Genomic DNA, 12950 nt, shown 5'->3' with positions numbered 1-12950 from the left:
CACCAGTATATTTCAGGCTGTTGCAGAGAAAAGAAATACAACAAGAAATACATAATCTCAATTCAACAGCATTAAAATCCTATACATTTGTATTCAAAGTTCTCACCTGTCATTAAATTAGAATGCTCGTTGAAATTTAAAAACAGATCATATGAATACTTGTAATATTTATATGCTTATAGAAGTCATTAGAAGAGTTACCCCTTCTAATCAACTGAAATTAATTAGCTGAAAATAATGTAACTCTGCCTAGGATAGAACTGTACATTTCCAGATAAATACTATCAAAATAAGTAAGACATATAGGAAAATATTAGTATACATCCTTTTGTTTTTAAGTATCAGATTGTGTGATTTCAATATATTCTGAAATACTCAATTGAGCCTGAGATTACAACAGGAATGGCACATGACTAATAAGCATAACACAGTTCAAAGATCTGTTAACATCTCTCATATTTATATAACAAAAATTTTATACATGACATGGTAACTTTTTTGAAAATAAAAAGCCAGCTCATTCTAGACAGATGATATACAACTACCTACGTCACAGAATGACAACCCAATAAACTGTCTGCCCTTCAGCTTTTGCTTTCTCAGGAACCACTTGCACTAGAACATGGTGAGGGGAGAGCTGACAATACTCTTTAGGAATCAGAAAAACAACACCATCTGAGAATCATGGCTATTGTGGGCCAATGCATGCAACTCCAGGGTACTCGTTGTTAGGAAGACCACACTGGCACTAGGGAGTGATCAAGATTCCTAGGGAGAGAGCAGGCTGCTTTTTTATCTGTCCATCAAAGGATGTCAGCCCTGCAGCCAAATTTTAACTGTTTACAGCTTTACATGTCCCACAAAAACCAATGGGACTTGCTTCCAATGAAGTATGAATAATAGTGCATTCTTATTGTTGTAATTTCCATAAAACAAAGCCAGAGGCTATTTCTTTGCATTACTGTTATAAACCATAATAAGCTAGGATGCTCATGTTTTGAAATGGAAACCCTTAGGTGTGGGTTTCATAGTGGCTCAAATATAACTTAGAGAATATACAACTTCAGAGCATCACCAACCTGGAGTATTATTGTGTCCATGGTAATATAGCCAAAGACAAAGTATAATTAATGAAAAATGAATATATTAAATCTGGGAAATTAAAATATTCATGGTGGGAACTGTACTAATTCAGAGAACATTCAGTGATAAAGTGATTAATTACTGCTTCTACAGATTAATTATTGAAGAAATGCAGGTTTTCTCAATGCAATTCCCCCCCACTCCCATGCCTCTAGTTGTTTGAAATAGCAGCATATCTCTTGAACCAACAGTTTTACAGGAATCCCTGTAAAAAATAATAATCAGGGATTCATCACATTATTTCTTCATTTTTCTCTTATAGGAAGATTTAGATTTGTTTTTGTACAAGAAATTCTGCTTCTCTGCACTTTGATTTTTTGAAGTCATCAGAAAGACAGACAGCAGGCAAGGAGCAACTGCAGTCAGAAATCTGAATCTAACAAAGGCTCCGAGAAAGTGCCATTTTTTTACATAGCTTGACACTGTTCCTTTAAAAAGGCCAGCCACAAAAGAAGGATGTAATCCTAAACTGCCTATTTTAATGCAGCAGGCATAATTAATGCTTTTCAATGCAAATGTTCCCAATACAGACAAGAATCAAACAGCTAAAACGGATTAGGCTATTGTTACATTTCTAGTAAGACTACAAAGCATTGATTCTGTTACATCCTAATAAGGCAAAGAGCCCCAGGGTGACAAATAAATGCCTCCTTTGTCTTTTTACTTACCAACCGTGGCTGAGGGCATGTGTGTTCTATCTCCTCCATGGTTTCTGATGGAAGCTCATTAGAAAGGGATTTTGGGATACCTGTTTCTGACTCAGCATTAGTAGCGAGCACTGGCATGGCCAGTGAATGCTTCTCGCAGTGATACCCTCTCTTCCGTCCTCTTCCCAGTCAGATAATGTTTTCCTTTCTCATGTAATTCTCTCCCCCGCCTTCCCCCCCTTCCCTTCTTCTCCTTCCCTAGAGAAATTAAAGGTTTTTCTTTCAAGGAGAAGCCAAGAGGCAAGGCCTCAGTTTATCACTATAACAACCAGCTAGCAACAGAGCAGTTGTTACACGATACAGTATTCTGATTTGCATGATGGCTTCTGGTTGGTTACTGTCATCATAGTACCACTTTGACTGAGCTATGTGTTATATACTGAGAGGCGGGATGATATGAAAGCCATCACAATGTACCTACCAATGTTCTTATCTGGGACTGTGCAGTGCTGTGCCCAGACATGCTTATGCATTGGACAAATCTTCCCAAAATCATGATTAACTATTATAAAGATATTTTATATTGTATAACATTTTCTGATCTCATAAAAGAGATTCATACTTATTATACTGTGGTACTGGAATGAGCCTCTTGTGGCGCAGAGTGGTAAGGCAGCGATATGCTGTCTGGAACTTTCTGCCCATGAGGTTGGGAGTTCGATCCCAGCAGCCGGCTCAAGGTTGACTCAGCCTTCCATCCTTCCGAGGTCGGTAAAATGAGTACCCAGTTTGCTGGGGGGTAAGCGGTAATGACTGGGGAAGGCACTGGCAAACCACCCCGTATTGAGTCTGCCATGAAAACGCTAGAGGGCGTCACCCCAAGGGTCAGACATGACTCGGTGCTTGCACAGGGGATACCTTTACCTTTACCGGAATGAACCTATAAACTGTTATTCCATTTTCCATGGAACATTGTATATGACTTGCTCTTCAAGATGTACACGTATGGTCCCTATGCACCTCAGTTTTAGATATAAATAACTATATTAAAACACTTCTGGGACTTCATACTTTCCAATTTTTAGCACCAATCAGCATAGGAGTTACTACCAGAGATTACTGCCTCTTATTCATTGCAAGAAATGCACATTTATTCCTACTCTTGGCTAAATTTCCTTTCCTTTTATATGTTGTTCCTTTGATCCAGTAATCTTAAGCAACAGATAAGGAGTCCATACTTTAAGGAAAATATGGTAGAGAGATACTTGGGCACTATCAGTGTTATCCTGGTGGATCTCTGTCCCCCGTTTATTGTCTTTTAATATAGTAGGGAGTAATCTCATTAAAATAAGGACAATTCATTATTCAAGATGAAAATTTCAATAAGGGCATTTAATTGTTTACAGGGCCGGGAGTCAACCTTTTTCAAATGACACTGGCAAAGCCTATCCAAATAAGATAAATTACAATATGTTCCATGTAGGACTGCTGAAGGGGCAGCATTCAAACATGCAAGTATGAATGCTCCACAGTAACAAGGAACTGTTGTGTATTTGGTATAGGCTGGGATGCTCTTAGCTAAATTAAAGGAAGCCAGGAACTTGCAATGGATAGTTCTTGCAATGGAAGTAAGAAAGCAGTAGGGTCCCGCAATAATTGGTATAGAGGCTGGTGCAATGTAATTTGTTTATAAATGATCTGGAACTGATCATGTAATAGCCAACTGTGAAGAGGTCCAGGAGATCTCCACAAATTGGGTGAGGGGACAACAAAGTGATAAATGAATGCAGGTGTGTGAGGTGATTCACACTGGAACAAAAAATCCCAACTTTAACTACATGCTAGTGGGAGTCTGAACTTGCTGATTAAATGGACCACTGATCTGAGCCAGAAGGGCTCTTCTTATGGTTTTATTAATAACTAAATCTGCTCAAAACAATGTTTGTCCAGTGGCACCTTGAAGACCAAGAAAGTTAAATTCTGGGTATAAGCTTTTGTGTCCATGCATATGTTTGCTCAATGATCTGAAGAACAAGCTGTCATTAAACCATGTTTCTTATTGCTTATAATCCATCTCTCTGTAGGATGCTGGTATATACACAGTCTCCAAACATGATGACTAAAATCATATTATCTGAAAAACTGTTCAAAGATTGTATTTTCATAAGAAAGTCTGTGGTGTTATATACCTAGGTATATATAACTAGGAGTAATGGTGGAATAGGGTCTTAGAACAGAGTCCATATATCCAGATATCCCCGCATGATGATAGTGCCTATGTCTGAGATAATGGGGCATCCTGTGTTGTTGAGTTTATTTTGGCTAGGAGATCAAGGAGGTTCCTGTGGTGGGTATGAAAGGATCTGTTCCCGAATGTGCAGGGGAGGTGATTTCTTCATAATATTTAGTTCTTTTTTGTATTCCTGTGTGGGATCTGACTTCAGTTGTTTGTAAAAAACATTATTTGAGAGTTGTCTTTGAGCCTCCTGGATGCAGTCTGATTTATTCATTATTACCATGGGTCCATCTTTGTCACTCTCTTTAATTATAATATCTGGATTGCTCCTATGGTTTGTCTTTCAGTATAGTTGAGATCCTGTTCCTTGTGATGATGTTTGTTGATCACATTGGTTAGGAGTCTATGGCAAAAGCATTTGATGTAGAAATCCAGTGATGAATTACAACAATCAATCTGAAGAGACTGCTGGACAAGCTGGGTTTACTTTGCAAAGAGGAGAGGTTAAACATTAATTATGCAAGAACCCAAGTGATGGTGTTCAAGAAGTGCCCCCAAAATCTGTATGGAGCATTTTGGGTACACCAATTGAACCATGTAGCTCCTACAAATACCTTGGAATAACTTTCATCAAAACACTCTCCTGTGTTTATAGGTATATAACACCACAGACACTCTCACATTTGTCCATTATACAACTGTCAACATTAAAAAGTATGGGGCTATAAAATTCTTTTTTTCAAAGGGAGGTTATTTGGTAGATCTGGCCATCAAGCTCTTTAATACTAAGGTGATTTCCTCACTGCTGTATGGAGCAGAAATATGGGGTTGGGGGGATATTGGCCATTTTAGAAAGGGTCCTAAGCCTATTCTTGAGAAGAATTTTGTTGTTACCAATGGGGTCGCCTGCAGTTCTTATGAGAGCCAAGTTAGGACTATCTTTGGGTTCTCTAGTAAAGGTAATTATATTAAACTACTGGACAAAACTTACAGCAATGTAGATTCTCTCAGTAGAGAATCTGCTGTTTTCTGTGGAATGTGACATAGCCCACTCAAATTTTCTCAACCAAATCCGAGCACAATACTCTAACCCTGATGATCTTCTGGGATCCAGAAATGATTTTTGTGAATGGATCTTCCACATGGATGCAGTAATTGACTGCAGTGTGTTACCCAAATTGGATCTCTCAAAGGGAATTTTGGGGAATCATTAATATAGCAAGAGGCTGAGTAACACAGGATCTTTTATAACAATTTTTATGGGGTCCGTTCCCTGGGAGAAACCTTTTAGAAATGAAGATGGCAATTAAGCTTACCCTCAAAGGGATTTATTTGGGGAAAATATTAGTGTACATTCAAAACACACATGCAAGCAAAACTTGCACACACTAAGTTCTGCAGAGAGAAAGGTTAAGGATATACTGCACCTGACTTGGAAAAAACACAGGATTGACAACATCACAGGTGGACAGGATGCTGGGTGTGAAGGGATCAGCACACAACACACACACAGTTTGGGGGTGTGCAAGGCTTGATATAGAATTTGAAGTTTCTGGGCCAGCCCCAGTGACTGCCAATTAGGAGGTACATGACTGATCATTGGTCTCTAATATTATGAGTACCTGAGTTTTGAATGTAAAGGTATAAGGACGTGAATTTTGAAAAAAAATCATTTCTTTTTCTTTGTGAAATATATAACAGACTGTCTTTTAAACATATGAAAAGCTTTAGCTAGTATGTAGAAATGATGAAATTTGTAATGTAGAATATGTATATTATGAAATTAATAATATAGTTGTAAAACATATCATTTATGAAATTTGAAATTTAAAATGATTGAAGTTGGAACTATAGTACCTTATAGAAAATGTCTTAAAATTACAATGAAGGGGATGTTGGGGAGAAATATTGTCTGTTCTATAAGCCCAGTAATACATAACAGTTTCGATACACACACACACACACACACATATATAACCTGTTATATAATACCTCTTTTTCTTTTGTGTTCTTTTATATAATTACCTTGTTATTTAAAAAGAAAGATATTAGAAAGAGCCAGCCACTTCATATGAATTGCCTTTGGGCTTAGGTGAGCCTTTGCATCTGTAGCCTTTGCATCAACCAGAGATCCAAGGTTCGCTGGTAAACTGCCCCACTTCTCTTCCAGGAAAAGCAGTAGGACAAGGGGAAGCCCAGTACAGCTCCAGATACAGGTCACGGAATGAGTCACTATTGGGAGGATGCTTATCTCTCCGTACCAGAAATAAGTCAGCTCTTTCACATTTCTTAGGGGACTGATGTGAAGTTAATTACAATCTGGTCTCTGCCCCAGCATGAAGTCCAATAGTCCCTGTGATTTCTGTGCACTATTTTAATCTGCTAAAAGTTGCCATGAAGATCATGTGATTGAAAAGTGAGTTATAAAATTTAAAATAAATACATCATATTGCTTTAATCATTACAACAACTGTGTAAATTAAGAGGTTACATCCATATTTGAGGAGATATTATTCCCACATTGCAACTTCCTCTCCTCTAGTAATCTCAGCTGTGTATGTTTTCTGACTAGAATGTCTCTTTTCTAATGAAACTAAATAGAAAACGGTACATGCCATTATGTGCGGGATGGGTATTACGTTGCTGGTATTGCAATGAAGGGACAGAAAGCAGCATTTTGACCTGATCTTGTCACTTGGTACTTGGAAGAGAGTGCACTAAAAACAACTCTGCAGAGGATGGCATGGCTCTGCTTCTCACTTGCCTTGAAAGCTCCTTGTTGGGGGTCACCATAAATTGGTTGTGATTTGACTAAACATATATATGTACTGCAGTAACAAGGATGTTACTCCAAATATCCTTGTAAGGATAAAGTAGGTGTGATATTTTTTAGCTAGGTCACAGGTTCCTAATAAAAATACACATTGTGGCAAATATTTGCTGCCAAATGTGTTAAGTTACTCTAAGACAGAAGGCAGCCTTAACTGAAACTACCAGCTTTGACTCATACTAAATCACGTCCAGTGAAGCTATAGCGACACTGTGACAAATTTGTTCTACATGTATCCATTACTTACTCTGGGTTTAAGGCTCCCAGGCTGAGACTGATTGGCTCTCAAAGTATGGATTAGCTTCTGGAACTGTTCAGAACTTTGGAGCTGCTTATCTTAGAGAAGCATTAAAGTCTCCACAAAATAGAAACCCTACATTCAAATAAATAGAAGAAAAACAATCATAAAATTATAGAGTTGAACTCAATGCAGGATCAGTCTAAAGAAGTGGTCCGCAACCTTTCTAAGGCTGCGGACCGGCGGTAGAGGGGAGGGCGATCGTGCGGCTGTGCACGCCACGCATACAGAGAGCAATCATAAGCAGTCCTATTCAGAATCCCACCCAGGTCTGTTCAGTGGGGCTACTTATAGGAAATTGTTCTTAGGATTATACTGTTAGGGTAGTCAAATATATTTTTTATTTCACTAGGCATTTGTTTGAGCCTCCTAACTCCTTGTTTGATGCATAATTTTGGTGCATCAGGCTTTCTGCCACTAGTTATTCTGATCTGCTGCTTTTAATTTGCTTTTATTGAATTGTTAGCTGCACTGAGAAAACTATTTATAGAAAAAGCAAACTCAAAATGTCAAAATGGACAAATAGCCATTCCACAGAACGGCAAACTTTTCTTTTATGACCTAGTTATTGTTTTGCTATTATTTTCTAGTTCATTTCTCTTTGCCTCAGCAGAAATGTCTGATGTTTCACATTAATTGTGCTAGTACAGATTCCTGGCTTAACTCTGATTGTATTCATCTAAGTTTGATATTTTCAAAACCATGCACTTGTTTTCTGTTGAAATGTATGGAATGACTCTTCAAGAAAAAAATGTAATCTGCACTTATACATCCTGTTGTTTAGCATCTTATGGAAAAAGCAAGCATTCCAAAATATCTGATAATCAACCAATACTAAATATGAAGCAAGTCCAATTGAAATCAGTGGGCCTTTCATATGAACATGTTTGGGATTGTGCTCTGCATCCCATTTATATAGACAGCTGGATTTATAGGCTGAGCATATGTCATATTTCCCAACCAATGTTTTAACCATCCCAAGATACATTTCCTTCTCTCTATAATGACTCAAGTTCAATCTTAAACAGAGGTACATTCTTCAAGCCCATTGACTTTAATGGTCATAGAAGGGTGTGACTATGTCTGAGAGTAAAATGCTAGATACGGCGTTAATTCAGAATTTACTCTTCTTCTGTGATTACGCTGTGGCTGTCTATAACTCAGGCTGCAGCAATTCCTACTGACAGAGATAGTGGCGTTTATAAACAGATCTTGTGGCCTATCAATAGTTCTCCATTGTAATCCAAGCATGGGTGACCGACAATATCAGAATGAGAAGCACTAATTAGTAATATGGCATTATTGACTCTTTAGAGCTAGACATGGAATCTTCATGTCTTGTTGGCCACATGTAATTCTTTCTAAATATTTTATAACTGACTCCAAGATAATGGAAAGTGTCATTTTACTACAGTTTTATAGCATCCCAGTGAAGTTCACTCACTTGCTTAAGGAACTACTTCTCTGAATCTGCCTACTTCACACAACATTGGGCCAACAGCTTATGTAGTGTAGTATACAGTATAATACATACCTATGTACACATGCACAAGCTTCAGGGGGTAACACGGTTAATGAATACTGCTTCCTTATCACATAGATGAAGAATTTGTGCCAAAGTGACTTGTGAAAGAACAACACTTTAAAAATAGGGAGCGGTGGATTCAGATTATACTGATTTTCTAACAAGCGTTTTTTACACATACACTATTGCTTTTCACGATTTGTCTATTATGTACTATGGCATGACTGGATGGGAGAGAAATCTACCTGCTTTAGAAAATTCAGCATTACTTATTGTTAATTATAGTAATGTAGATAGAAGTAATATAGATATAATATGAGACACCTTTACATTTCTGCTTATAGGTGGGTAAAGTCCTAAATAAAATGTATCTTATTTGGAAGTAATTATCTGATTTCAGAATTGCAGATAAAATATATGATGTTATAATTAGAAGAGCAAAAATTAAAACATCACCCACCTTTCGCTGGTATTTGTAAGAACGTATATTTGGCCATCTGTTTTCTATCTTGTGTTTCTTCTGGCCAACCATTCTTGCAAATGGGCTTTTCTTTCACCCTGTTCCTGGTAGTTTTCATTTATAAACTGAACACATTTAAAGTCACTGTGAATCACCTGATCAAATTTCAGAGGGTTTTTTTTGTTACCCCTCAAAGGGGCAAAGGTTGCTCCAAGTTGTTCTTTATGACTGTCTCAACAAGGTTTAAAGGTAATGTCAGCATAATCTGATGATAAGATTATTTGCAATAGAATGACCTAAATTTGCCTGCCAGCTTTCCTATTCTCAAACTCATACAGATTTATAAGTCCATTTAGGGGGAGGGAACATTAAGATGAACTAGCATTACCCCGCAAGCTTACACATCCTTATCCATTCCACACATGCACTTTAGAAGTAGATTTTCCTGTTCTGCACAGGAAAATCCAGATGCAAAAGCACATTGAAAGTTCATTATCCAATGAGTGTAGAATAAATGTTAGGGTGAAAGGGCTATTGTTTAAACTGCACTGCTGCTATGGAAACAGTTTTGATTTGAAGAAATGACTATGCTAAATAGCATATTATGGCCATTACAGTTTAGCATGTCTGGTTCAAACTTCTAGGTTTTTTTTCATTCAAATATCTGAAATGTTCACAGAAGGAAGAATCTCTGGACCTGTATCAATTACGTTGAAATCAGAAGTTAGGGCTGTCAATTTTCAGGTGGGGGCTGGAGATCTCCCAGCAGTACAACTAATCTCCAGACATAAATCACATTATTTATTTAAAACATTTATTCCACTCTTGGATTAAATGGCTGCTTTGGAGGGTGGACTGCATGGTATTATACCCTAACAAGGTTCCTCCGCTCCCTAAATTCCACTCTCCCAGACTCCACTCTCAATTTTCCAGAAGGGAGCACTAGGGCACCATTCCCATGTGAGGAGGAGGAAGGGAAGGGGAGGGAGGATGGTGACAAGGGCATGCCCACTCAAAATAGTGGGTGCCATGAAAAACTGAATGCATGCATTTCCACACTGAACAGCCACAACATAGATCCCGTTAGACTCCACTTAAAAAAATCAGATTTCTGGGGATTCCTTTGTTGCAGGGCAAGTGGGGGGTGGGATTTGGGACTATGCCTGAAAAGGCAAATTTTCAGTATGGAAATTGAAAAAAAATCCTATCCTTTTAAAATGGAAATCTAAGCTATACCTCTAGTGCAGTAATAGTCCCTGCGTAGTTTAGGAGAAGTCAGTCAGATGTCAGTATGAAAGAAAGGCTTGGTCTTATGTGTGGCATCTCCCCACCCTCTCTCTGTCTCAGCTGCCACCTGCAAAATGGGATCTATCATAATCACTATATCTAATAGCACTTGACAGGAAGACAGTTTGGTGTAGTGGTTAGGAGTGCGGACTTCTAATCTGGCATGCCAGGTTCGATTCTGCGCTCCCCCACATGCAATCAGCTGGGTGACCTTGGACTCGCTACAGCACTGATAAAACTGTTCTGACCGGGCAGTTATATCAGTGCTCTCTCAGCCTCACCCACCCCACAGGGTGTCTGTTGTGGGGAGAGGAATGGGAAGGCGACTGTAAGCCACTTTGAGCCTCCTTCAGTTAGGGAAAAGCAGCATATAAGAACCAACTCTTCTTCTTCTAAAAGCAGTAAAAGCAGGCCACCCTCAAAAAAGCAGGGGTCTGTCTATATTTGTAGAATTCCTACAAATGCAGAAAATATGACTTTGTGAATTATCCAAATGAGAAGGACCTCACCATATACAAAACTGATGAGACCTGAACACGCTTAACAAAGAAAGAGGATGAAAGTGCTACAGATTACTTATGATGAGGCTTTTCTGGAGGAAACCTTGCAAATACTGTGCAAAAAAAAATCACATCTTTTTTCTGGTTTCTGCATATGGCACCATTTTCCCCACAGAGGCCCTCCCCTTGTATTTTCAGTTCTACATGTCAATCACTTCTTATAGAAGTGCGTGTGCCTTTTCCAGATTGTTTCTGCGCTGTATTCCTTGCTTTGCTATGAATTTTCCTTTACAAAGGTTTCAAGGATGCCTTTTTTGCATGTATAAACATTACTGCGTTTTTTTCTCTCCTCCTCTGTGCTATCATACACCAATGGGTGAACAGAAAGCCCTTTTCTGTTTGTAGTCCTTTGTCCACCAAGGGGAGGTCAATGTGCCCCTTGTTTGGTGCCGCCTCTCCCGCCTCTGCTATTACAAATTACACCAGCAGAATGTTATTCTGTCATTCCCTCAGAGGCATTTTAATCCACTCTCTAAGAGGAACAGTATACCTTAGAGTGGGAAAAGTGGTAGTGTTTCTATAGATACAGGTTGGCACTCAAAAGGATGTGCACCACCGTGGGAGTTTCATGTCTATGAACTACAATTCCCATGAGGCCTTGCCAGTAGCATGTGTCAGAGGGACAGTGAGGTGACATTGCAGGTGACAATAGTCACCAATGAGCATCCAGTACAACAGAGGAACTACCCCTCCCACTTGAGGATTTGTTGTTTTAACTGTTTGAAAAGCATGCTTGTTTACTATGCTTTACTATGGTATGCAAAAAAGCACAGTATCAGCACACAATCATAAACAAGACCATTTTAAAAGGCTGATTTAAAAGGGTTAGTGCACTGACTGGTGGAAAAGGTAAGTGCTTCATATTCCATGTTCTACACTATGATGGTGGGTTTTGTTTTAATACAAAAAACATGTGAATTCATGAGGATCTGTTTAAAAACATGTAGATCTGACTTACTTACTCTTCAGCTTTTAAAACTAATAATTTGACCTACCTCATGAAATATTATGGAGGTGAATGACATGGAGCCCAAACCAGCTGACATCCAGCACAGTTATAAGAAAGATTGCAATCCTACAGTTGTAAAACAGATTGCAATCCTAGGAGTAAGTCTCTTTTGAAGATAGTGAGATTTACTTTTGAGTTTACAGAAAATAGTAAGTATCACATGTCTCTTGAGAGCAATGGAACATCTAGTTGTGCCTAAATAAAATCCTATTGCTTTCAGTGGATCATGTGTTGCATGCCATCCTTTTCAAGTTCAGAAGAAATTCTACTGACGTCTGCGCATAAGACTGCAGTTGGGCGGTGTAATCCAAGGAACATTTATACGGAAGTACCATTATTTTCAATGGGTCTTCCTGGTAAAGTGGCCAGGAAACATAGAATTGGAAGAGCCCATACAGACCATAAGTCCAAACCCCTGCTCAATGCAGGATCAGCCACTGCTTAAAGAAGGGATTCCCAACCAGGGGTCCAGGGATTCCTGGAGGGGATCCACTACTTTCTCCTCAGCCACAAGCTAAGGAATCAACCACTTCAATTGTTCCCCCTCTCAAGTGTGAGTTATTTCATAATTTATGTGCCTGCATGCCTACTCGTGCCTTAAACCACCTGTCTCTTCCCTACTCAGTCATCCTTGAGCCTGCCTGTTAATGCAGGTGGTGATGTCACTTCTGGAGGCATGGCAGAGAGGCATGGCCAGCTGGCCACTCCAGGAATCCTCAAAACCTAAAATAATTATTTCAGGGGCTCCTCTATGGTCAAAATATTTTAAAAGGCTGGCTTAAACACTGCCAGTGGCAGCCGAATGCAAGGCTGAACTAACCTGTGAATCCCCCCCCCCCCATCTATCTGACACCGTTCTACACGTAGTTTAAATGCATTACTGCGAGTCCTACTTCTGCTCCCTCCAAGTGACCACTTTTCAAATACTTCAAGAGAGTAACCGTCTCCTCTCAAC

General features: G+C 38.9%; 1 protein-coding gene across 2 annotated transcripts in view; it reads right to left on the bottom strand.

Annotated features, from left to right (window-relative positions):
• The window catches only part of PCYT1B (phosphate cytidylyltransferase 1B, choline), a 49101-nt gene extending 39794 nt beyond the window's left edge, over window positions 1-9307 (bottom strand). The window contains exon 1 of one of the 2 annotated variants that reach the window (XM_077343008.1): window positions 9140-9307. In XM_077343008.1, the coding sequence (XP_077199123.1) occupies window positions 9140-9211 (72 nt within the window). In that variant the 5' untranslated portion in view covers window positions 9212-9307. Of the gene's footprint in view, window positions 1-1811; window positions 2163-9139 lie in introns of those variants that run through there. The other variant, XM_077343007.1, reaches the window with a different exon arrangement.
• Between the last annotated feature and the right edge of the window lie 3643 nt (window positions 9308-12950).

Source organism: Paroedura picta, chromosome 6 (genome assembly GCF_049243985.1).
Source record: "Paroedura picta isolate Pp20150507F chromosome 6, Ppicta_v3.0, whole genome shotgun sequence".
In the NCBI taxonomy this organism is placed as follows: domain Eukaryota; kingdom Metazoa; phylum Chordata; class Lepidosauria; order Squamata; family Gekkonidae; genus Paroedura; species Paroedura picta.
This window is presented reverse-complemented; position numbering and strand designations above follow the sequence as displayed.